The sequence below is a fragment of the Schistocerca nitens genome, chromosome 2 (assembly GCF_023898315.1).
Source record: "Schistocerca nitens isolate TAMUIC-IGC-003100 chromosome 2, iqSchNite1.1, whole genome shotgun sequence".
Lineage (NCBI taxonomy): Eukaryota > Metazoa > Arthropoda > Insecta > Orthoptera > Acrididae > Schistocerca > Schistocerca nitens.
The window spans coordinates 122,995,761-123,023,004 of NC_064615.1; the positions used below are offsets into that span (position 1 = coordinate 122,995,761).

The following is a 27,244-nucleotide window of genomic DNA, read 5'->3' on the forward strand; positions in this document are numbered from 1 at the left end:
GATGGCCAAAAAGGCAGTGCCCAATACACAGCCAAGTTAAAATAATCTCCTCTTGGTGGGAGGGCCAAGAGTTGGTTGTCCAAGGCACCGGAAGAGGCTTAATAAGCCGAAACTTATTCCCGTGAAGGGAGGACCATTGGCAATGCCAAAGAGACACCATCACCTGACAGATGGCAATGCAGAGATCATTGGAGGGAACAGAGGTACTCGTGGGCTGAGGTAAGTGGACTGCAGCCTTGGCAGCAGCCTAGTTTCCTCGCAGACCGACATGACCAGGGACCCACAGAAACATGACATTGGCTCCACCAAGAGTGAGCAAGTGAGAGTTTTCCTGGACCCACTGCACTAAAGGATGAGCAGTGTACAGTGCACAGAGACTTTGGAGGGCGCTGAGTGAGTCTGAGCAGAGGACACAACTGGGAAGGCTGTGTCGCTGGATGTACTCTGTGTCCTGATACAAGGCGAAAAGCTCGGTTGTAAATACTGAGGAGTGTGCCGGGAGTTGATATCGAAAGATACGGGTGCCAATGACGAAAGCACACCCGACCCCACGGTCAGTCCAAGAGCCATCAGTTTATACAAAGGTACTAGCGCTAAGTTCCATGCGAAGGTCGTGAAACTGAAGGCGATAGACCGAGGCTGGAGTACTATCCTTAGGAAGTGAATGAAGGCCAAGATTAACATGGGCCGCTTCACAGAGCCAAGGTGGTGAAGGGTTCACACCCACTTCCGCTGTCCACCAAACTCCCCAGACATGAACATTATTGAGCATATTCCCGATGCCTTGCAACGTGCTGTTCAGAAGAGATCTCCGCCCCCTCATACTCGTATGGATTCATGGTGTTAATTCCCTCCAGTACTACTACAGACGTTAGCCAAGTCCATGCCACGTATTTTGCGGCACCTCTGTGTGCTTGTGGGGGCCTTACACGGCATTTGTCAGGCGTACCAGTTTCTTTGGCTCTTCAGTATATATTTCTGGAGTAATCATTTAAAGATGGTTTGTGAAACTTTGTTAATGGACTTTGTCGCGATAGTTTACATCTGTCTTCAAGTGTCTTTTAGTTCAATTCCTTCAGTGTCTCTGTGACACTCTCCCATGGATTAAACAAACCTGTGACCCTTCTCTGTTACATTCAGTATCCCCTGTTAGTCCTATTGTGTACAGGTCTCACACTTGAGGAATATTCTAGAACCAGTTGCATGAGTGATTTGTAAGCAATCTCCTTTGTAAACTGATAGCACATCTTCAGTATTCTATCAATAAACCGAAGTCTACCACTTGCTTTACCCCTGACTGAATATGTGTAATCATTCCATTTCATATCACCACAAAGTGTAACCCCCAGATATTTGTATGAGTTGGCAGATTCCGATAGTGACTCACTGATATTATAGTCATAGGATACTATGTTCTTTCGCTTTGTGAACAACAAAATTTTAAATTTCTGAACATTTAGAGCAAGTTACCAATCTCTGGACCACTTTGAAATCTTATCAACTGAATATTTTTGCAGCTTCGTTTAGGTAGTACTTCATTATAGATACTTCTGCAAGAGGCCTGATTTTACTATTAATATGGTCCGCTAGGTCATTAATATACAACATGAACAGTAAGGATCCGAACGCACATCCCTGGAGCACACCCGAAGTTACTCGTACATCTGACAATGACTCAAACATCCAAGATAACATGCTCCATACAAATTTCACTTGATATCCCATATGATCCTAATTTTGACTATAATTGTAGGTATGGTACTGAGTCAAATGCTTTTCAGAAATCAAGAAATACTGCAAATCATACTCTTTATGCTAATATTTCCAATTGGATAACATTTATGGAGGAAGATTGTTAAATACTACTTGTGTTGCATGTCAGAGTATTTTTTTTTATTGAATGGAGACTTTGAATCAGTTATTTTCATTTGAGTAGTGGGTTAACTACACTGCTGTTGGCTGCTGTGTTGTATGCTGTCTTGTGTGGAATCTCATTTCTAATGAATTTGTCATTAATAGAATATTAAACACTATTGTCTTTGTGCATTGTCTTTAACACCATTACCCCTCCCAAAAAGAGAGGCATGGTGGGAGAAGAAAAAACCTTCGAATGTCCAGAGGGAAACATCAGAATAAAGAATCGTGGTTTTTTGGCATTGTTTTTCTCTCATCACAGTGGCCAAAGTATAGGCATATGTAAAGGAAACATTGTTATGTGCTTATAAATAATATGTACTCCTGCAAATGATTTCACTTAACTGTTAATAGCTTTTATTTATAACCATTACTGACCATCTACTGTCAAATTTCAGGCTCCAGAGACTGGTAGACCACAGTTGGCAAGATCCCAGGATGATGCAATGGTCGGTTACATGTTCCAGCGACCACATTCAGATCCAGATTTTCCCTTACCGCCACCTTTCACAAAACAGCATCCTCGCTGGGCACTGGGAGATGAAAGTATTGACGTGAGTGGAATTTTGTGCAATGTGTTGTTTAAAATACACAAGGAAGAACAACCTTCACCCCCCCCCCCCTCTCTCCCTCTCTCTCTCTCTCTCTCTCTCTCTCTCTCTCCCTCTCCCTCTCCAACCCTCTCCCCCTCACCCCTCTCACTGTGTCTCCTCTCTCCTGCCCCGCTCCCTCTCTCCTGCCCCGCTCCCTCTCTCCTGCCCCGCTCCCTCTCTCCTGCCCCGCTCCCTCTCTCCTGCCCCGCTCCCTCTCTCCTGCCCCGCTCCCTCTCTCCTGCCCCGCTCCCTCTCTCCTGCCCCGCTCCCTCTCTCCTGCCCCGCTCCCTCTCTCCTGCCCCGCTCCCTCTCTCCTGCCCCGCTCCCTCTCTCCTGCCCCGCTCCCTCTCTCCTGCCCCGCTCCCTCTCTCCTGCCCCGCTCCCTCTCTCCTGCCCCGCTCCCTCTCTCCTGCCCCGCTCCCTCTCTCATGCCCCGCTCCCTCTCTCATGCCCCGCTCCCTCTCTCATGCCCCGCTCCCTCTCTCATGCCCCGCTCCCTCTCTCCTGCCCCGCTCCCTCTCTCCGGCCCCGCTCCCTCTCTCCCGCCCCGCTCCCTCTCTCCCGCCCCGCTCCCTCTCTCCCGCCCCCCGCTCCCTCTCTCCCGCCCCCCGCTCCCTCTCTCCCGCCCCCCGCTCCCTCTCTCCCGCCCCCCGCTCCCCTCTCTCCCGCCCCCCGCTCCCTCTCTCCCGCCCCCCGCTCCCTCTCTCCCGCCCCCCGCTCCCTCTCTCCCGCCCCCCGCTCCCTCTCTCCCGCCCCCCGCTCCCTCTCTCCCGCCCCCCGCTCCCTCTCTCCCGCCCCCCGCTCCCTCTCTCCCGCCCCCCGCTCCCTCTCTCCCGCCCCCCGCTCCCTCTCTCCCGCCCCCCCGCTCCCTCTCTCCCGCCCCCCGCTCCCTCTCTCCCGCCCCCCGCTCCCTCTCTCCCGCCCCCCGCTCCCTCTCTCCCGCCCCCCGCTCCCTCTCTCCCGCCCCCCGCTCCCTCTCTCCCGCCCCCCGCTCCCTCTCTCCCGCCCCCCGCTCCCTCTCTCCCGCAGCCCCCTCCGCTCTCCCGCCGCCCGCCTCCCCCTCTCCCGCCGCCCCCCTCCCCCTCTCCCGCCGCCCCCCTCCCCCTCTCCCGCCGCCCCCCTCCCCCTCCCCCGCCGCCCCCTCCCCCTCCCCCGCCGCCCCCTCCCCCTCTCCCTCCGCCCGCCTCCCCCTCTCCCGCCGCCCGCCTCCCCCTCTCCCGCCGCCCGCCTCCCCCTCTCCCGCCGCCCCCCCTCTCCCGCCGCCCCCCTCCCCCTCTCCCGCCGCCCCCCTCCCCCTCTCCCGCCGCCCCCCTCCCCCTCTCCCGCCGCCCCCCCTCCCTCTCTCCCGCCGCCCCACTCCCTCTTCCCCCTCCCTATTCCCCCTCCCTCCATCCCTCCCTCTCCCCCTCCCCCCTCCCTCCACCTCCCTCCTCTCTCTCTCCCCCTCTCCCCCCCCTCTCTCTCTCTCTCTCTCTCTCTCTCTCTCTCTCTCTCTCTCTCTCTCTCTCTCTCTCTCTCTCTTTCTCTTTCTCCCCCCCCCTTCTCCTTCCTTCCATCCCCCCCCCCCCAGTTGTGTCTGTAGAACTGTCATTTTGCAGTACCATGGCCATACCAATTGATCCCACGGACACACTAGTTTCTTTGAACCAAACAATTGTGAAGAAAGTTATGTGCGCTTCGTCTCCCTACACTCAGCTTACAGGTGTTGTGTTTCATGTCCCAACGGGTCTCTTGTGATGGAGTGATAGTTAATAGCTGAGTTAGGATAATTATCTTCCTCATATCGTTTTTTTTTTTTTTTTAACTCTTGTATCAAGGACTTTTCAATAATCATATTAAAATATACATATTTCTTACTCAGAAGTATAAATGAAAATTAATTTATGCAGCATTTTAACTGCATTAGAGCATTTTTCTGATGCTTTTAGTCTTTGCTTTGCTTCTTGATATTTGTCTTGTTCCTAGGCCAGGAGTTCATCTAGTGTCCTAAGTGTCGTGTGCTTTTCTTAGGCAGGATTTTGCATGGTGTACCTTATCTGCCACATTTTCCTTCTTTTGTGAGTCATTGGTGTTTCTTCACTTCCCCCTTGTAGTGCTCACACTTAGGAATTCGTCGTAATATAATAAATGTGTAGCAGTACATCTATGGTGGTTTCCTATTAACAAGACTCATGTTTGGAACTCAAGATGATCAAGATTACATAAAATCTTTACATTGCGGAAGCAATAGACTCAGTATCAACTTTTTATTGGTGCTGCAGAGAGAGTGTATTTCATTAAGATCAATAGTTTTATTGAGGGACAGCTGTTCAAGTTTAAACAACACGTTATTCCTACTAACATACATACTAAGTACTTCAATTAAATATTCTTGCTTGCATATCATATATATGAGAGTAGTATGAAAAGGATAGATTACCACTTACCATATAGCAGAGATGCTGAGTCGTAGATAAACACAACAAAAAGCCTGTCAAACACGTAAGCTTTTTATCGATCTGATATAATTAAATTTTCCTTGAGATATATGAGTCTCAACTGTATCCATGATAATGATGAAAGCTGAAGAAATGAATTAAAATTTGTGCCACAGCCAGGACTCTCCAATATGTCCAAAGCTAGGGCGCTATTCCAATACCAGAGTTTCGGCAATAGAAGAAGGGGAAAATAAGCTGAAGATAGGAATTGAAGTTCATGTGCTGGGGAGGTCATTGGACTAGAGTAGTCCGTGCAGCTGTGTTACCTGTACTGCTACGGTTAGGTGATGGCTAGCACACCAGAGACACCGAGGTTCAAGGAGACCCGGGTTCAAGTCCCAGCCGTGGCACAAATTTTAATTAATCTGTTCAGCCTCCATCATTATAATAAGAGAGCTTTCAGCCAAAAAGGCCTTCATCCGAATCATACGAGATGGAATCCAAAATTTTTGGGACTGGTGCTGCCATCTGGAAAGTAGGAGTAGTAGATCTTTGTATTGCTAGATGGCGAGAGCTGCATATCTGATGAGTCAGTGTGGGGAGTGGCATTCTGTTGGGAGGACGTGTTGCATGTCCACAGTGATTTCCGTAATACTCTGTGTTTGGTGTGTGGCGATTTTACGATGGATCTGCGAACAGAACAGCGCATGTGTATCAAATTCTGTGCGAATCTTGGGAAAAGTGCTATGTAGCCCCTTGCAATGATTCAACAAGTGTTTGAGGGGCAGAGCATGAGCCATGTTTGAGTGGCATGCTCGGTTCAGGGCTGGCCATACAGATGTTGAAGATGATGCTCACACTGGAAGACCCGTTAGCCGCACAATGCAAGACATTGTTGGCAAACTTCAACAATTTGTTTGTGCGGATCGGCGTCGAGCCATTCAAGATCTTGCGGATGAAGTGGGTGTTGGTTATGGGACATGTCAATGAATGTTGACTGATGAATTGGGCAGGCATCGTGCCACCGCAAAATTTGTGCCAAGGATCTAGACTGCAGATCAGAAGGCACAGTGTGTTGAAGTGTGCACAGATTCGTCAGACTGAATCTGATGATCTAATCTTCACGTCACAAGTTATCACCGGCGACGAGAGCTGGATTTATGGTTATGACCCAGAGACAAAACAACAATCTTCCCAGTGGAAGAGCCTGGGCTCTCCAAGAACCAAAAATGCGAGAGAGGTGAAGAGCAAAGTGAAGAACATGATCATTGTTTTCTTTGATACCAAGGGAATTGTGCACAAAGAATTCATTCCACCCAACCAAACAGTGAATTCCGCGTACTACTGTGACACTTTGCAATAGCTCCGTGAAAACGTGCAGCGACAATGGCCGGAACTTTGGCATCAAGAGAACTGGCTGCTGCATCATGACAATGCACCCTGTCACACGTCCTTGCTCACCAGGAAACAACATGGCGGCTGTACCCTACCCGCCGTACTTGCCAGATTTGCACCTTTTGACTTCGCGCTGTTCCCAAAACTGAAACTCAAGTTGAAAGGCCGTTGGTTCGACATTCTAGAGAGGATTCAAGAAGCATCGCTGTCGGTGATAAGCACCAGTGGCAGAAGCACTGGGATCAGTGTGTACGTGCGGATTGGAACTATTTTGTGGGTGTGGTGACCATTATTCCAAAGGTAAGGTTTTTAATAGATGGCAGCACCAGTCCCGAAAGCTTTGGATAGCTCCTCGTACACACACACACACACACACACACACACACACACACACACAAAAGCGCATGTAAGTGCAACTCTCACACGTGACCACAGTCTCTTTCTGCCAAGACCAGACACAGTCTGGCCTCGACAGCCAGAGACTGTAGTGTTGTGTGTGTGTGTGTGTGTGTGAGAGAGAGAGAGAGAGAGAGAGAGAGAGAGAGAGAGAGCGGGGGGGGGGATTGATTCTGATTCAGGCATTTTTACCAGTTTGCTTCCACTGTGGATGCCCTGGATTCATTGCACATTCCAGCAGAGAAAGAAGACAACTATTTGACGACTACTAAGCTGCTAGATGCCAATCATCACAACAGTTCTACTTGTGCCAGTCAATTGGTGACGAATATGGTTGACCTGTGATACGAAGCCCCTTTAGCCACCAAATTCAGAAACCTAAGGAAGGTGACCATCCATGGAGGTGAGACCACTGTTGCTGAAAATTCTCTGTGGACGACAGTTACCAAGATATCAGGAAATGTCATTGACATCATCGTTAGTGGCCAACTTATCTGTCATTAGTAGACTAAGCCTCCTTTATCTCTAATGTCGAAAGCTTATCATAATTGGAAGTGTGCGTTCCGTGATACAAAAGAGGCGGTGCTGTTGTCGCAAATGTGAAATGTGTCATGCCAGCAGGAACATGTAACGGAAGAAAAATTATCAGTGAGAGAACACAGACTTTATAACAGAATTTACTCATACTGTTGTCCTCAGGTGGGTCTTCTTGTAGGCGTCATTAATAGTCATAGTCTGTGGAAGATCAGAGGTCCGGATTGACAAAGCTATTTCAGCAAGCACACATAACAAATATTGCTCTGGACAAGTGTTTGATGTTGAAGACCTTATCTCACCATCACCAAGACAAGTTCTTGTTGTTGACCTAGATGTTCAGTTAAACTGTGAAGATTTTGTTGATTGCAAAAGACTGCTCAGGCTCGCAAACAGTGTAGTGGAGGAAGCTACTATCGAGTCACTATTGGCATCTGGCCCGACTGAGGAACACCGACAAAGCTGTGTTGCGACAATGCTTTTAAATCAGGAATGGAGAAAAGACCATATAGTGAATGGCAAAGTTCTGTATCAACACTGAGGATCATCCACCAATTAGCCAGCAATTGTGTAGGGTGTCATCTGTTGAACTATGGGTAATCTGGGAGGAAGTGGAAGTGAGGCTGCCAGATGACATTATAGAACCTTTTGAGTCCTTGCTTCTCTCCTGTGGTCTATTTGAAGAAGAAAGATGGCAATTGGCATTTCTGTGTTGACTACTGGATGAACAAAATAATGAAAAAACATGTCAACCCAAGGCCACGTGTTGGATTACATACTGGATTGCCTGAAATGAGCATTAAGTATTTCTCAGCTATGGTCATGCAGCCAGGTTACTGACAAATCAAGGGTGATGAAGCTGGCCAGAAGAAGACTGTCTTCATAACATCTGACAAAGTTATGCTGTTTTGACTATTTACATCTCCAGCCACCTTCAAAAGTATCAAGGACAACTTGCTTCAACACTAAATCACAGTGTGTCTTTGCTATTTGGATGACATTGTTGTGTTTTGAAAGACAGTTGAAGAATGTATAAGCTGCCTGACAACAGTGTTGAAGTGTGTTCAGACTGCAGGCCCTTTGTCAGAGTCTGAAAAAGTGCCTCTTTGTTTGGAAGGAGACAACAAATTTCTCTGAGACACTGTGTAAGAAAGGTTTTTTTTTTTTTGCCTCCTTAGGCACTAACATCTTCTCCAGGCCAAGCATGGTTTGAGAATAATGCTGAGGCAGGAATTCACATGGACACTAGCAGTTAAGGGATAGATACGGCTGTAGTACAAATTCAGGAAGGTGCCAAAAAAGTGATAGCTAATGGTTTCAGAATACTCTCAAAGTCACAGGAGAACTACTCTACAACCAAGGAATAGTGCCTTGCAGTTGTTTGAGCTATGAATAAGTTCCATCTGTATGTATTTGGCTAACCATTCACTGTTGTGACCACCATTCTCAATTCTGGCTGATTAGCCTGAAGTTTCTGTCAGATTGACAGGCTTCATGGGCATGAGGCAATTATCTCCGGGGCATCTCGATTACCAATTCCACCTACAACAGCACCATTCCACCAATTTGACATCAACCTTATTCGGGATATTTCCAAAGTCAACAGATGGGAATCAATGGATGACAGTTTGTACTGACTACCTTACCAGTTATGCTGTCACCAATGTTGTGCCAACTGCTGTAGCTTCAGATATTGCAATATTCCATGTAGAAGACATTTTGAAGCTAGGAGATGGTGTCTGATGGTGGAAAAATCTTCACGGTGGCCGAGCGGTTCTAGGCACTTCAGTCCGGAACCGCGCGACTGCTACGCTCGCAGGTTCGAATCCTGCCTCGGGCTTCGATGTGTGTGATGTCCTTAGGTTAGTTAGGTTTAAGTAGTTCTAAGTTCTAGGGGACTGATGACCTCAGATGTTAAGTCCCATAGTGCTCAGAGCCATTTGAACCATTTTGAAAAATGTTTTGACATCACCCACAGGATGGCATCTGCCCACCAGTCATAGATGAATAGCCTCCCAGAATGATTAAATAATGTATTGGCAGACATGTTCTCGATGTACGGTGGTTTTGAATACAGATTGGTATACAGTACTCCTCTTTGTGGCATGCACAGAGTAGCAAGAGACTAAAGACTTCACACAATTCTTTTTCCTCCACAGTTGTGAGGCCAGTATAGCAATGGATAAAATGTCCCCTTTCAGCTGGATGATATCCTGTGTTATTAAGTGAAACGCCTGATCACCAGGACCGAAGAAGCAAGACAGCTGGTGTATGGACTCTGGATACCCAGGGGAAGGACCAATAATACTATAATCCCAAGCACAGTCCAGTGAGATGCATCCTGGGATCCTTCGTATGTGTTTTTACACCTGTGTGGAAAGTGGCACTTCTGGAAAAGTTGCTAAAACTCTACTTTGGGTCACATCATATCCTTTGTTACTTATTGGACGTCACATACGAAGTTGACGATTATAAACCATCATCAAGAAGAGTGCAGAGATGTCATTCATGGCCTCCATATGAAGCCATACTACAGTCCTGAGGCACAGATTGATGATGGAGACTTCTAATTCAAGGAAACTGAAGGCATGCTTGACAATAGTGAAACTTCGATGGCAGGAGCTACCTTTGACATTCATCATAATGAAGCAGATGGGACAATGTGACCAGAACATGATGATACTTTGACGTTGCTATAAAGAGGATCCTTGTCAAGATCTAGTTCCTGGGTGCTGTAATCAGCTCTAGTGAGAACTTCTAAAAGAAAAGGTCAATTTTTCTCCAGAGGACGGAGAAATGCCATGAGCCATGCTGCTTGCTTGTAGAGTAGCTCGCCCTGTGCATATAGCCAGACTAAATTAATCCAATATTTGAAAATGAGAGTACTTAGTGACTTGCAATAAATTCCACACATAATTTCAAATCTTTACGAAACTTTTTCTCGCTCACACCCCCCACAAAATGAGAAATGGAAAACACTTTGTTGCTTATTACATTCTCACTGTTCGTGCAATTCAACTGCCCCATCAGGCATGAGGTTTTAATTGCTTCTTTACTGCTAACTGGATTAACAACACACTTTGCAGACAGTGTTCCCATATACTACAGCATGTATCTGCAAAAATATATCATTGTATGACACATAGTTCAGGAGGTATGACACCATAAACATTGAGCTGTCTGAGAAGGAAACTGCAGGGTAAAATTTGCTGGAACTTCAGGTGAAATATCTCAAATATATGTGATATGTGTACTCAGGCAAAGATGCAGGTAAAAAGCTCCTCTTAAACCCCTGGACTGATTCCAGATAACTTTGTACGTACATTAATTACTATCTGGGAAGAAATATTGTGGGTTAAGAACCAGGAACCTCCTATTGGGATCAGGGTAAAAATGTGTGGAGAGAATGCGGGAGGAGTGGACAGAGAGAGGGGAAGGGGGGAAATGGACAGAGAAAGGGAAGAGGAGAAGATGGACAGAGAGGGAGGGGAGGGAGATGGACTAATAAAGTTGGAATAAATATATACCAAGGCAACTCAGCTTCTGTAATATTTGATGTTTGTATAAATAGCAGCACTCTTCATCTAGGAGTTGAGTTCTGTTATGTCTGTATGTTGATATCAGTAATAAATGTGCTTTCAGTGATAAATACTGCTCTTCATTCATGATCTTGCTTTCGGATTTGGACAGAATTGTGGTTAGAATGTGACGGTACGTCAAAGTTCTTCTTTTCTTTTCTTTTTTCCATTGGGTCATATACGGAGCACATGCCAATTTCATTGCTTCCTCCTAAGTTCCTTCTTTCTTCTTCCTCCAGTATTATTTCATCTTCTCACTATGTATCCTTTTTCTCTCCTCAGACCATTTTGACCCTGTCTTCTTCTGCCTTGGAACCCTTCCATTTTTAATACTTTCTTCTTAAAAATCTCTCTCTCTGTTGCATCTCTTTCACTTACATTGTTTGTTTCCAAATCTTTTCTAACTTCTTGAACCCCGGCTATAGTTGACTTCTTGTCCCAAAATATTTAAAAATCTGTTTGTCAACTTGTTACTATTCATTCTGTATAAATGTCGAAAATATAGCAGTTGCCTCTTCTGTAACATCTCATTTATGTTTTCCCTATGTTGCAATCTACTTCTTCATTACTTCTTAGTTTCAATACCTCTGTGTTTCTTAGTGGTCTGAGTGTTTTTAAAATGATTCTTCCTTCTAGGACTTCACGTTTGCGTAATTTGTAATTCAGTACTATCTATTCACTTGCATAGAGACATTCTGGTTGCTGTGTTGTGGTGCTATAATTTCAGATTTCTAGGCAGAGATATTTTGTTGTAAATGTACTCTTTCACGTACAGCAATTTTTTTTGTAAGCTATTTTCTTGAATCATACCGCCCAAATATTTAAATCTATTAATCCTCTCTATCTGTCTAGTATCTGTTACTAGGATTTCTGGTGAACTCTTTATGTACTTCAGAATTTTATTATTACAGTTACTTTCAATTTCACTTGCAACTGTTCCATTAATGTAAATATCCCACTCTACAGTGATTTTATGAAAATCACATGGGGGGGGGGGGGGGGGCAGTTTGATGGCCACCATGCAAAACTCATAAATAGAAAACTTCCACTATAAAAGACATGGATCAAGACACAGTGAACACAATTGTAGGACACAAATCAAGAAAATTAAAATTGGTAGTAACAAGCATCAATTGGCCACAGGAGGAGATTAATACCTCAAGTCTTCCAACAAAACTGAGGAAAGAAGTTTTATTTTGAATCCAGAATCTATAGCTGCTGCACATAATTTCAAATGTTACCTTTGATGAAATAAGTAGAGGAATTTACCATAATGGTCAGAAACATGACCAGTGTTGCAGGAGGAGGATTGAAGGCGATGACATAATTGGGGTTAAATATATTTTCAAAAAGTGCAAGCCCTGGAAAATCCAGGATGGAATAACAATAATATGAAAGGAATAGAGTTCTACTCACCCCATAGAGGAGGTGTTGAGTTGCAGACAGGCACAATGCAAAAGACTGCTAAACATTTAAGTGTTCGGAAAAAAAAATCCTCTTTCCAAAAATATAAAACACACACACACACACACACACACACACACACACACACACACACACACGCACACACACACACGCACGCGCGCTCGCGCATGCGTTCGCCACGCGCACACACACACACACACACACACACACACACCTGCTGGGACCTGACTGCAGACTGTGCTGTGTCTGACCTGAGCGGTAATCGGCTGTGGTAGAAGGAAGCAGTTTGGGGCAGAGGGGAGGAGGGATAGCAGGGTAAGAGTGGAGCAGTATGCTCTGCTGCCTGTGAGTGTTTGCAGTGACATGCCCATGGGAGTAAGTAGCAGACCCACAGTAAAGCTGGTCTCTTTGCTACGTGGGCGCCATGAAACTGGAAACGGAGGTAATTGGTGTTCACTGTCAGTGCTCCTGGGTGTTGAAGTGTACAATTCTGGAACAAAAAATTGTGGGAGTTTTCCGGTCCGAATGTTGATGCCTTGCGAGGGCACATCTGAATATGTTTTCTGCATCAGGAACCATCCTGGAGTTGACCTTCAACCATTGCCCTGCATAAATGGTGCATTATGGGAGTTGCTATCCAGTGTTGGCAATCTTGGAAAACATTAATGACAAGATTTCATCCTGGAGGGAGCATCAGTAACAGCTTGAATGCTGGGGACAGGAGTGGAGAGTGGTAGGATGGATTAGAGACAATCGTGAGTGATGCAACTGCTGTTCAATTCTTTGGTTGGAATAGATCCTTCCTGTGGGAAGGAGCAGTAGGAGGCCAAAACCAAAGTGAGCACTTTGTCAAAAGTGTAGTGATGGTGCAACTTTTTCATTTTTGTCCTGAATGTGTGGACAAAACCTCTCTGCTAGACCATTGGAAACATGGTGGAATGGTGTCTATGATTCAGTGACATACCATTCTCCAAACAAAACCTACCATATTCTGCTGATGTGAACTGTGGGCTCTTCTGTATCATGATAGCTTCTGGAGCCCTTCAGTTGCAAAAACATGAGATAAATCCTGGATTGTTTTTGTGGATAATGTAGAGGTCATCTGTGAAGCAAACAGAAAACTGCTGCCTACATTGATGATGACCGACCAGAAGTAGCCCAAAATAGGGGTTGGCAATATCTAGATAACAGCAAGACTGGTGAAGCAAATTACTGACTGACTGGTGCTTCTTGCATGCTTGATAAATCACGGTGCCGCTACCATTTGGGCAGTATCTTTGTTGACATCTCTCAAAGGAGAAATGTTAGCAAGTCAGGTGTTTGGTGAGGACCATTCCCCAAAGATCTTTGTGAGAGAGAGTCAAAATGCAGTGTCAGAGAGCTTGTGGAATGATCGATCTGGTGTAACGATTGTCCCCTTGAAGCACAAGGATGCCGTTGAGAGTAGACAGCTCATACCAATGACACCAATGTGCTTGCATGTCTGGTTGGCCTAGGTTCTTGCAGTCTGCTGGCCAACCATGTTTTGATAATTGCCTCCCTTACCAGAGAAAGGGCTCTTCTGATGACCAACGGGCAGTGACTGCTGCATCCAAGGGCAGACTCACTACCACCTACTTTGCTTCAGCAGCCATGTGAAAACAAGACTTCTGGGGCAGTGTCAAACTCAGGGTAATGCCCCAGTAAAAGTCTTGATAGGATATCTGTATTCTCATGTTGAGCCATGGGCCAGTACTGGATATTTTAATGATACCCTGAAAGGAACAGCACCCATCATTGGAGGCAGTGTGCTGGCTTGGTTGGAACCAAAAGATACTGGCCAATCTGCCGAGGGCATCGACATTTGAGTCACCAAAAACCACATGGAATGACAACAACAGTGATGGGTGAACAATGAAGACAACACAAAAGTATGAAAAGTCCAGAGAGTAAACCGAAGTGAGATCCTAGACATTGCAGTATCAAGAATCAAACTACAACACTGCATATAATGAAAAATATGAGAGTGCAGCCAGAACATGAGTGAGGTCTGGGCCCCTGAGCTGCTAGCTTTACAGCATGGCCACAGGTGCCAATAGACTGCTGCATGGGGCATGGCCCACACTGAGCACTGAGGCAGCGACAGCAGCACTCTCAGATATTAGGAGCGCAGCCTAGCAGCTGTTGTCCAGGTCTGTGTGTTCTGGCGGGCTTTTGAAATGAGCAAACATTTGTAGAAGAGGGGAGTGCTTGCGGCAGTATGTTTCTCAATCGACAGTGGTTTTTAAGGTTCTGGTATTGATTTGGAACAGCAATGGGACCTCATTGTTAACCACTGTTAAAGTTAATAGTCAGTCAGAGATAGGGAGAATGGTGGGACACGTAGGATATCAAGACAATAAACACCTGCAGTATCTTCCAAGATACATGTGCTGTGCTGTGGGGCAATTGGTATGCTTGGAAATGTGTTCTACATTTCTATGTGCAATACCATCTGAGCTGGAATTCTGAGGGTTCGGTGGGTGACTGGGAGATTTCAGTTCTGTGTCTTATTTTCCGGCAGGCTGTGCATTTGAATTAATGAAAGTAGTGTTGCTGATGGGTTACAGAACAATTGCTGCAGGAGGGCAATAGCTGGGACCTTTGTCTGCCCATAATGTCTTCGCTGGTGGTCAGATACTCAGGCTGGTGCAGAGGCTGGGGCTGAGGTTGTGTTTGGCAAGTTAGGCAGGTGGCAAATGCCTGCGAGTGGTCCCACAGTGCTGCTGGAGACCGGATTGACTGTTCAAAGGCCTTAATGAGGTCTTGAGGAGGTCATTCTGGAGGCCTTCATCTGGAGAGTGGAAGAGAATCATATGCTTAACCAATTATGCTGTGTAAGACTGCTTGCACTGATGGTTTGCCCATTCAAAATGGCAATCTCTCAAAAGGCCTTATAACCTTGGTATCCACTTCCTATATGACTATACATTTCACTTATGGCAGCCAAAAAACTTGACACCTGACTGTGATGTGCACGAGTCAGAGTAGTCTGTTTAGCGTGACTACACATTCATAAGCAGGGCGTGAGGTCAGACATCTAGATTGAGCTAATGCTGTAGTTGGTACACTTCAGGGCGTTTGTGGGCCAAAAAGAATGCACATTGCTGAATATCTAGTATGATGTGCCAGGAAGTGTTGTGCAACATGGGTCACACAGTTGGTCCATGGCTTGATTTTCTTGTTAGACGCTTGGAATGGCAGGGGTGCAGCCTGGAATCCTTTCACTAACGAGTCAGAACATGATGGGTGGTTGGAAAGTTTCAGCAGTGTCCTGTTGATGACAGCCATCTTCTCTAACACCAGTCGTGAGCCTGTTGCATGTTCTGTAGAAGCAGTAAAACTTGGGTGGTCACATTCATAAGACAAGTAGTGCTTGAATGAGGAACTAATGCCAGTTCACTCAAAACTTAAAAAACACATGAAAACATGCCGTCCACCTGGGGCAAGCACACACGTGGAAATGGAGGCCACAAAAACCAAATGCCTCATTGCCAAATGTTGTATCTGACACTGATGGAGGTGCCCAGATGTTACAGCCCATGAAGTATACAGAAACTCAAGTCTCCTTCTTGGAGCTTGATTTACGCCACAAAATTGGGAGTTCACTATGTAGTTTGGGTCACAGCAAACAGATACACAATGTATGCTTAATTGACAGAAGGCCAAACTGAAGAACAAAATACAAATTATGTATTCAGTAGGAACTGAAAATTTAATAACATAACACGACGATGGCCCAAAAATCAGAGTCCACAATTGGCCACGCTGCAGAGGCCTGGTCTTGGTGATCTTTAAGTTGGCTGTTCCACACAGCAAAGAGTCCCAATGGGGAAAGCGGGCATTGGAGATCTGATTGCACGATTCCAAGTGGGCCTCCGACTTTAAGAACTGCAGCAGCAGTTGTCACATTGACTCAGAGAGTTCATCCAGAACTGGTTTGGCACCACTGGGCTCTGCCCTAAATACACACCGAGCGAGGTGGCACAGTGTGTAGCTCACTGGACTCGCGCATTCGGGAGGACAGCGATTCAAACCTGCGTCCGGCCACTCTGACTGAGGTTTTCCGTGATTACCCTAAATTGCTTCAGGCAAATGCTGGGATGGTTCCTTAGAAAGAGCATGGCTGACTTCCTCCCCATCCTTCCCTAATCCAGTGGGACTGATGATATCACTGTTTGGGCCCCTCCCACCAAATCAACCAACCAACCAACCTAAATACAGTGGAGTGCCAGGATACTTGTGGACCGACCTGCACACATGTGACTGTGCGGAAACAAGCAGGTCCAAGAGGATGGTGGCCACATGTGGCAAACCTGTTGACCAGGCATGCACTTGAAGTTTCTGTACTGGTACTTGTTGACGTGGTCCTTGCAGCTGGCAGTGTAGACCATCCATGATACCCAACATTGCAAAAAGTCTAACAAATTTTTATTTACTTCTTTGTTTCTCTTGCAGGATTTTTCGGTACATTCATCTAACATATTGACTTGATGATCTTTTTTCTCATCAATTGTGTACTTTGGCAGTCAATTTTCCTAATATAACATTGAAATCATCTGTCTTTGCTCTTTTTGACTCTTTTTACATCAGTACTGTATTTGTCTGTACTTGTATGTATCTCATCACTTTGAGATTTCATGCTTGCTTTAGTAGTTTCTAGCCGAGCATTTAACTGCCCCAGAGCATGTAAAATTACCTTGCAACCTTCTTTTTTGATGTTTCTGATTACCAATGTCTTGTAGTAAAAACAGTAATATGTGTAAAATTGTTCTTCTCTTGCTGCTGATTGTCACACCAATGTGCCCAAAATATATATACCTTGTTAAGGGAATGCTTTTTGGATGTACACTTTTTTAAACTACACTGAAGCGTCAAAGAAACTGGTATAGACATGTGTATTCAAATACAGAGATGTGTAAACATCTTGTGTAAACAGGTAGTATGCAGTGCTGCAGTCGGAAACGCCTATATGAGACAACATGTGCCTGGTGCAGTTGTTAGATTGGTTACTTCTGCTGCAATGGCAGGTTATCCAGATTTAAGTGAGTTTGAATGTGGTGTTATAGTCGGCACACAAGTGGTGTGGGACTCATCATCTCCGAGGTAGTGATGAAGTGGGGGCTTTCCAGTGCAACTATTTCATGAGAGTATCGTGAATATCAGGAATCTGCTAAAACATCAAATCTCCGGCATCGCTGCGGCCAGAAAAACATCCTGCAAGAACGGGACTGATGACGACTGAAGAGATCTGTTCAGTATGAGTGAAGTGTAACCCTTCTGCAAATTGCTGCAGATTTCAATGCTGGGCCATCTGCGTGCAAACCAGTCAATGAAACATCATTGATATGGGCTTTTGGAGCTGAGGGCCCTCTCATGTACCCTTGATGACTGCATGACACAAAGCTTTACGCCTCGCCTGGGCCCGTCAACTCCAACATTGGACTTTTGATGACTCTGAAACATGTTCCCTGGTCAGACTAGACTCATTTCAAATTGTATCGAGTGGATGGACATACACTCATATGGAGACAAGCTCATCAATCCATGGACCCTGCATATCAGCAGGGGACTGTTCAAGCTGGTGGAGGCTCTGTAATGGTGTGGAGCATGTGCAGTTCGAGTGATGTGGGACCCCTGATATGTCTAGATACGACTCTGACAGGTGACATGTACGTAAGCATCCTGTCTGGTAACCTGTATCCACTCATGTCCATTGTGCATTCAGACGGACATGGGCAATTTCAGCGGGACAATGTGACACCCCATACCTCCAGAATTGCTACAGAGTGGTTCCAGGAACACTCTCCTCAGTTTAAACACTTCATCTGGCCACCAAACTCTGCATACATGAACATCATTGAGCATATCTGGCATGCCTTGCAACATGCTGTTCAGAAGAGATCTCCACCCCCTCATACGCTTATGGATTTATGGACAGCCCTGCTGGATTCATGATGTCAGTTCCCTACAGCACTACTTCAGACATTAGTCAAGTGCATGCCATGTTGTGTTGCGGCACTTCTGAGTGCTCGCTGGGGCCCTACATGATATTAGGCAGGTGTACCAGATTCTTTGACTATTCAGTGTAGTTCACAACAGACACTACCACCACAACAACAAAAATATGGATTAATTGCAGCTGATTCTATTTGCATGACACTTAGCAATACCTGCAACAACCGATCACCTGTAATCAGAGACTTTATTGCTAGATATCAGCCAAGAAAAATACATTTGCTGTATGTAGAATGAAAAGGGAGTACTTCTTTCAGGTAAGACACTTCAAATAGGCATTTGTCCTCAGAAAGAAAACTGTTAATGATCTGGCTGACACCTAATGAATGTATGCAACTGGGAGGTGACATGTGAAAACCCACATCTTTATTCATCAAAACATTATGTCATGACATCTGGCACAGAGTAGTTTCAGGAAACATGGGAGACAAAGTCCATTTTTTATTCTTCAGTTTAAATATGATGGGCCCAGACTCATTAAAAATAAGAAAGCTGCTGATGTCTGTTCCTCTTAGATGACATCCCTCCTGTTCATCTTGGAATTTTCTTGTCACTAAACCCAACAATTTCATGATGAGAGTGATGAGTGATTAAGTACTTTCAAGCAATGAGCAATGCAGTTAAGCTTTCCAGTAACTCAGTGTAAATGTTGTCATATGATTGTCTGTCATTAAGTTTTGTTGTCAGCATACATGATTTGAATAAATAATGGTATCTTCACTGCAGTAATGTGTTTATCTTTGTATATTTCATGTCTTGTACTCTGTTCCTTGTTCATTTTATTTCTTTATGGAAGAATATCGATGTGAAAAGCCATCCAGAACAAAATGGTTGTTAGAATAAAATTATTCGGATTTGTGGAATACTGCAAACTTTAATCCTCTATCATCTCTAAACTCTTATTTTGACGTTTACAGTTTTGTGCCCCTAAGCAGCACCAATCTTCTGACACAATTATTGTAAGCCTATATATTAGTTATTCATCAACTCATTAATTCTTTGAACTCAGTTATTCCTTTTTAGACACTATTACTAATGCATGAAACTGCCACTTTATTGTGCTGTTTGAGGCTTTCCTGCTACTTGATAGGTTCCCGGGAATTACGCCAGATAATATTGTAAAAACCGCACAATATTTCAGTGAGACAACTGCCTGCCATCTTCAGGTGCTACTGTCGCGTCGCTAAGAAGCTCCCAGCCGCATTTTCCCACACCGCGGCGTGCTTCCGTAGACCGTGACCCGTTTCTCCAGCAGAGGGCTCTGGTATTTGATGCCGTCTACAATTGGTCTTCGATTATGTTATGCTCCCGCTGGTGCCTCCGCTGTTCTAGAAAGCCAACATGTAAATTGGCGAGCTGCTCAGCGACGCGACAGTAGCACCTGAAGATGGCGGGCAGTTGTCTCGCTGAAATATTGTGCGGTTTTTACAATATTATCCGGCATAATTCCTGGGAACCGATCAAGCTACCCCTTTGTTATTTAACAGCTCTCTTAGATATCAAAGAAATGAGGAAAGAGGGTTGGTGATTACATGTATTGAAGTCTACCATGTGTCCTGAGACCTACATAAACACTCCTTCCTAAGTTCATAGGGATCTGTTTTCAGTGATATTTTTGGAATAATAAAAGTCGCTCTATGTAAATACAGTTCATTAATTCCCGAGACAAGTAAATGGTCCCTAATCTGACTTTTACACAGTTTCACTGCACTAGCTCCTTCTGAGCACAAGGTAAAATTTGACTTGAAAATTACATTTGTATGATTAAAGTTACTCGCTGGCTCTCAGTATAATTTCTTCCAATATCCTGTAATACCAACGGTCACCTTATTTATATTAAAATTCCCATATGGCATTAAGGGCAGCGACACATGTAATAATCTGTGATCTCTCTTCCACATATAACTTTTGAAACCTTGCTGAAATGTTGGCAAAACTTATTCCATCATTTTAGAATAACTTCCTCTATTCACCAGCTCATTAAAATATTAATAATGCAGATATTTCTTACAACTAACATGAACTGTTCTGACTGTGGGGCCACGCCCCCAACTATCATCATCGGCTGCTCATTCCAGATTGAACTGTTTGTCCAGCTTCTGCCGAAGAGTGTGCAATCTAATGCGCCCACCTCCTGCTGATAGTGCTAACTGTTCCTTTCTGGAACCTCCCAGACAACTAGGTGATTATAATTGATTATTTAGTGAGGGTATTGATAATGGTACCCTTATGAGCTTTGTCTTACATATGTGCTATTGGCTATATTGTGAAGATCAACAGCAATATTTGGCAGTGACATTTCTTTCCAAAATTCTTAATTTCTTCTTGATTTATATTTAATATAATCTTCTTATTCAAAGTTAGTTGTTTTTCCAGTACAGAGTTAATTTGGGTCGTGCACGTGGGGCGAGAATGAAGTGTTCACTTTGTCTGAAATAGTATATACGTTCAGATTGTCTATGCTGTTACTCTGAACTGTTGTGTCTTGAAATACCGTTCAGATAAACCGTGTAGTTTCTGTTGATGTGGACTACTTCACCATTGCTAGCACACCTCTGCTGGATTCTGGAAACTCAAATCAATCCTCAGTTCTACCAAAATAATAGACAGCTCTTCTTTTCAGTACAATTACATTATATCTTTCTTTATAATAGCATAAATAAGATAACACTTCATTTACAATTTGAGAGCATACATTGACCTGACATTAACCCTGTATAATGTTCATGAACAATAGTTCTATACAATCAGATAGATAGAATAGAATTTCTCTGTTTTTCTTTCATGATGTAAGTGCCACTGTCATGCATCCGTGTTTTCTCAATGGCATGCACTGCTTCTCTGAGCTGAGATGTCATAGTGCAGAATAACTGCTCAACCAGCAGGTACCACAAAACTGTTATCATAGTCCCGTTTTGGAGAAGAACAGCGTCCTTGAGGGCCACTGTACTTGCATGAACAATGTAACTTCCCAATGGTTTACAATTGTAAACATATTAACTAATAACAAATACTTTCGCTTTGGCGATCATCATTTGTTGGTCAGCTAGACAGGGATAATGCATCACTTTACTAAAAAGTGATGTGTCACCCCATGGCATGAACGCAGGCCAACCTAGCAGTGTATGCATGCCACTTACTCCTGCCTGTGAATATGTTAACATATCATTAGCAGTGTCAGTTAATACTAGCACATAGATAACTATGGCCATGGATCTGAGATAATCTCTTATTTGTTTCTAAATACAGTGAGAAGTAGCTGTTAACAGAAGTGTAAACTTTGATTGTGATCATAATCGTATAAAGAAGAACATGAGAAATACACCAATAAATTAATTATTATGAACTAAGGTACAGCACAATATGATACACTTCAACTGTAAAAAAATTTATTTACTCCAGCTTCATGCATGATGGGTCTCTTTCTAACTTAAAAATAATTTAGATGTACTACCCACATTTTGTATTCAGAAGTGCATCAAACATAAAGCACATATTAAATATGTTTTTCACTGCTGTGTTTGAATAAAATATTATTGGTTGTGTAATTTCAAAGCATTATAATATGTATGATGAGCAAAACAGTAGTCAATATATTATCAAACTGTGCTGTGGAACCATATGATGACGATGAAGAATCATTGTCCAAAATATGTCAAAAAGAACTGATAATGGAGTTATAGGCTTGTTGATGGACATAAACAGTAGCACCTCTTAGCTTTTTCAGAGTATTACCTGATAATTTTCTTCCCAGTGGCAGTCATTATGAATAGTGAACCTCCTGGTGTGTTCCATATCTTCATACCTTCCTGAAAGATAAAACATTGACCCAATATCCTAAATAATCTGGCATGCCCTTTTATTCGCGAAATAATTCCCACTCATCTCTAGCATGAAATCTGTATTACTATAGGAGTTGAAATGTGTTTGTCTTCGGAAACAACAATAAATGTTTTTTTAGTTCTTATTGGTTGTTGATTACTGCATCAGCATGGGAATATACACTGCAGCTTAACTCATCATTTGATTACTTAATGTAACACATTACTCTTTAGTGAGTCAGCCAGAAGAAAAATTATGTTGTCATATTTACCCATTCTGCTGGTAATATGATGTTTCTATGGAAATACATCGTGTACTCACCAAGCAGCTGCAAGAGAAAACACTCACAAAAATTAAGGGAAAGTGCAAGCTTTTGGAGCCAGTGGGTTGTCCTCCTGGCAGAAGGATTGAAGAGTGGGAGGGGGGGGGGACAAATGAAGGAAAAGGACTAGTGAGGTTTAGGAAATGAGGAGAGTTAACAGAAAAGTCACCCAAAACTCCAGATCGGGAGATTTAATGAACAGAATGAGAAGGGAAAGTTGATTGTTGGGGACTGCAACAGATGAGATTTGAAAACCTGAGAGCTTGAAGGTGCAAGGCAGATTAATATGGAAGGCAGCATTACTGACAAAACATTGTGCATGAGTTGATAAGGGGGAAAGCAAAGGGCATTGTATGTGGTAGAGGTGGGGGCCTGGGGAAAAGTAGACAGGTCAGGAAGTAAGAGGTACAGAAAGCTAAAAGAAAATGAAGAAAGGAGTAGTTACTGAACAGAAATGCTGAGGCCGGAAAAATTAATATAAATTAAGGCCAAGTGGATGGTGAGAACCAAGGATATGTAATGTGAGTTCCCACCTGCATACTGCTGACAAAATGGTGTTGGGGGAGAATCCAGATGGCATGTGTGGTGAGACAGACACCGGGGTCATGACTGTCATTTTTAGTGTGTGCTCTGCAACAGGATATTGTGTGTTTCCAGTATACACACTCTGTCTACGGCCATTTGTCCTCGCTGATAAACTGATTATACTGTAGGTACACTATAATGCAGGAGTAAAGCTTGTCCCCCGACAACCACATTATATATCGGGCTTCTGCAGCATTTGTTACGGGTGTTGGAAAAGGAAAGTACCGTGTGTTACACAAACAAGTTTAAGCTATAGTGTTTTGTACGTATATATGCTTTCTTCAAAAGAGATTCAGCAGATTACATTTCCACACATAGTGCTCATTCTATGATTGCCATCTGCCAGGCAATAGAAGCCAAATTATGTGGTGTGGGATTGATGTGAGAACTGTGAAGTGGAAATAAAGGGAAGCTAATGTGTCTGATAAAGTTAGCAAATACATAACTTCTAATTTGCTAGGGAAGCAACACCATCCTTAGAAAGAAATAGATGAGCTAGAAGACTTCACTGAAAATGTTTTCTGCTGCACAATATTAGATGTGTATGCTTCCTGACTATACAGTACATACTAGCGAATGAACGAAGCTGTGAATTTAGTGACAGTCAACGGACAATATTAAAGGATGTTTGCTTGAAATGTCCATTAGCATCAAATTACTTACGGAGAGAAGTAATACTGTGACTGCAGTGACGTACACAAGAGATCAGAGACCATGGCACAGCATCTGTTTCATTGACAAAACATCTGTAAAACAGAACCACACTAGATGAGTGTGAAAGAAAATAACAGGTGTGCATGGCAGCCTGAAAATTCTGATGTGTAACAGAGGTTGCCTTATTGTCATTCACAAAGGATCAGCTGACACTGCCGTTATTCCTCAGAGCAACTTAATGTTTGTGGTATCAAATTTAAAAATTGCCATTGTTAAATGATGTACCATGACTTACAAGCCATTTATTGTGATACCTCCCCCAAATTTGCCTATTGTGATGGACAGTGCCAACATTCACTATGTGAAAGTCAACAAAGCCCCTCTGAGACTACCGTGTAATCTGATACTATCACTTGAACAATGGGATGCCCACAACTCATAAGAAACTGGAGTGAAATTGCAGCTGCTTTCTAAGGCCCACAAGCATGCAAACTGTTCTGGTGAAGTAGGGGAGATCACAAAACAACTTCAGTAACAAGTTACTGGACTGCCACCATACTCTTGTCATCACAGTTGTACCAAGATTACATGGGCTCATGTAAATTTGTATGTTACAGAGAAAAACATCGTGCTTAAAGTTGCACACATTAAGAGTTTCATGCACTTAACAATCTAAAGCATCAGAAATTTTGCATGGGCTGACTGGTAAGACATGCATCTCAAAGACAGGCAAATAGTGTTCTCCAGTAGCTGTTATGTGAGTGCACATTTAAGTAATTTTTTGCATTTCATGAATTTCATAATTTCTCATTTCATAAATTCATTAAGTACAACTACACCAGACTGATTACTGACGTGAAGCTCACTACCCCAACCAACAACCAGTTTATTGTTTTTAGTTGAACCCAATCATATTCGACATACCAATCACTGAGTTTTTTATTACTTAGTTCTCAATTGTTATTTACTTGTGTGTCTGTGTTGGTTGGTACAGGTGTACTTCTCTGGACTTTTTATCATTTGCATCTTTCGTTCAGCCATGCTGCTGCAAAATTTTTTTTATCACTTCTGTAGTTTTTGGTTGTCAATCACTTTCTTAGTCATTTCCAAATATGTTTCTTTTGTTGCACACCACTAGTAATATATGGGTTTGACTCTTAATGTGCTGTCTGTGATGTCATAAATCGTAATAAGATCAACACAAAATGTCAGTTTTATGAAGAGCTTATATCTGACTTTAAAATGCTACCTAGTATTTGCAATTCATCAATAAAATGTTGCATTTCTGTAAAATCTCAAGACTTCCTACTTGTAACATTATTTGGTTGCAGAGGTGTCTTGTTTGTTTTCAGCCGGCTGCAGAACATATGGTTTTTGTAAATAACCACATGGCAACACAACGGCTTGCAGCAGCTGTTGCAGCCTCTTCACACATGCAAACTACAGTACATCATCTCCAGCAGCAGCATGCACAAGTTGGCAATGGACAGGTAAATACCCTACCAGTTATTGGCACTGTTTTTCAGTCTTTTCATTTAGAAATTTGTTAATTTGTGGAAGTGAAGGTGTCTTGTTTTGTAATCGTTCTTCACATAGCCTTACAATGTACTTAACAAAATTTAGTTCCATTGTTCATGTGAAGATGATTTATGTGGGGCTGGAATATGTTGATATGAATATGTAAAAGAAAAATGGGGGGGGGGGGGGGAACTCTGATAATTTGCACACTCATTAAGCCAAAAGCCATTTCCTCTATTCTCTTTTATTTCAACATTTCATCAGTAATGTAAATTCAGAAACTCATAGAGGGTAATGTTACTGATCATTTCTCATGAATTAATAATGATGTGGAGCTGCAGATAAGCACACAGAAAGGATAATAAATTCCTTAGATTTCAATCAGGTACTTTTATCATGAGAAACCTGATCCTTGCAGCTTTGAGATTCTACTTAGAAGGCGATCACACAGCAACTTGGTTTTTGTAGTTCTTTATTTTTATGCGACGTGAAGTTCTGGACTCAGTTATCAGTATTCAATGCAACTCAAAAAAAATTTTCTCAGAGTAACTTTCATTCATGATAGGTATGGCTGCTTGGTTCTGTTGGCAGTGCTTGAGACTCTTAGTTGCTTAATCACCAGTTGGAGTCTTGTTTCAGCATTATTATTATTATTATTATTATTTATTATTATTATTATTATTATTTTCCATTTGATTCAAATACCTAAGTCAGTTTATGTTTAAATGCATCTGTTGCAGAATAATTAGAAAGTGAATTTGAAATTTGAAATGTCACACAGAAGAAACTTTATTAGCATGGAGTGCATATATGACAAAGATTACATAATATGTCATCACAGTTCACAGATATAATGCAATGCAGAAACATCATTTCAACAATTATCTGGGTCCTTCCTGCCCTGGTCTACCTCCAAAGGTATGAAAAGCTGGACAGATTATGTGACATGCCTTCCATCCACTGTCACAAGGATGGCCATGTGTAAACTTCCATCTCTGTCTTCTTTCGGCTCATATACTCATGCCCTCTTCCACAGGTGCTGTGGAAGAACTTCTTGGAGGAGTAAGAAATCACCAACTTGGATTCTTACTGATACTCCATTTGGACATTTAACTTGGTGAAAGTTATACAGGAGCATAATGTATTTTTAAGGCCAGAGCTTCTAGAAATCTACTCTGCTATTTTTTGACAGAGTTTGAATGCTCTCACAAAGTCTGCGCAGTCAGTGCCTCAGGTCCAGAACACAATTTGTAGCCCTTCTTCATCCATAGCCGAGCATCCGAGTACTTTTCTGAGACATCTTTTCATTGAGCTCACCATTTCTCCCTGAATTCTCCCCACCACAGTTCCAGTATATCTTTGTTCAGTGCTTGGAATTTTTGAGCATTGTCTCTGTAGATGGTGCGTGGAATACCACATCAACCAATAAATCTTTGTATTGAAGCAAAGGACAGATAGATAGTGCAACATAGCATTTACCACTGGTATTTCCTACTTCTGCGTTTAATGGTCCTGCAAAATCAACACTGGTTACTGGGAATTGTCTGTGCTGTGTTACTTGGTTGCCTTGCAATGCAGCTTCTATTTCTTGACCAGTGACAGCGCATGCTCTTTTACATGGAAGGCAGTGATGAATTATCTTCTGTATCATGTGTCAGGCATGTAATATCTAAAAGGAGGTGCAAATCTCTGAAAAATACAATTCTAACAGAAAGATACGTGTATGTGTGAAACATTAAAAGCTTTATGAAACAACAGTTTCCATCTAGAGTAAGTGAGAGTCATTCTTCTGTGGTTTACCTGGCTTACTGTAAATGACCACTGAGCTGTAACAAATCTTCATCCAAAAATGGATTGAGACCTTAAAAAAAATATAAAGTGTTTTGTAGTCTTAACCTACCAGAGCTTTGTAATTTCTTCCACAGTAAATTCTCCATGCAAAATTCACCTAGTCAGTCAGTTTCCTTTTAAAATGAAAAATCTGAGCTTTGAGTTGTAGTACTGTCCAGTAAGAATTAAACATTTCAGCATCCATTAGTAGTGTGGATCTGGGTG

The 27,244-nt window shown here is 43.2% G+C and overlaps 1 protein-coding gene across 5 annotated transcripts in view; it reads left to right on the forward strand.

Annotated features, from left to right (window-relative positions):
* The window catches only part of LOC126235813 (pumilio homolog 2), a 633,911-nt gene that overhangs the window by 40,264 nt on the left and 566,403 nt on the right, over positions 1-27,244 (forward strand). For all 5 annotated transcript variants that reach the window (XM_049944654.1, XM_049944657.1, XM_049944656.1 and 2 more), the window contains exons 3-4: positions 2,313-2,468; positions 25,024-25,161. In XM_049944654.1, coding sequence (XP_049800611.1) covers positions 2,313-2,468; positions 25,024-25,161 — 294 coding nt within the window. The remainder of the gene's footprint in view (positions 1-2,312; positions 2,469-25,023; positions 25,162-27,244) is intronic.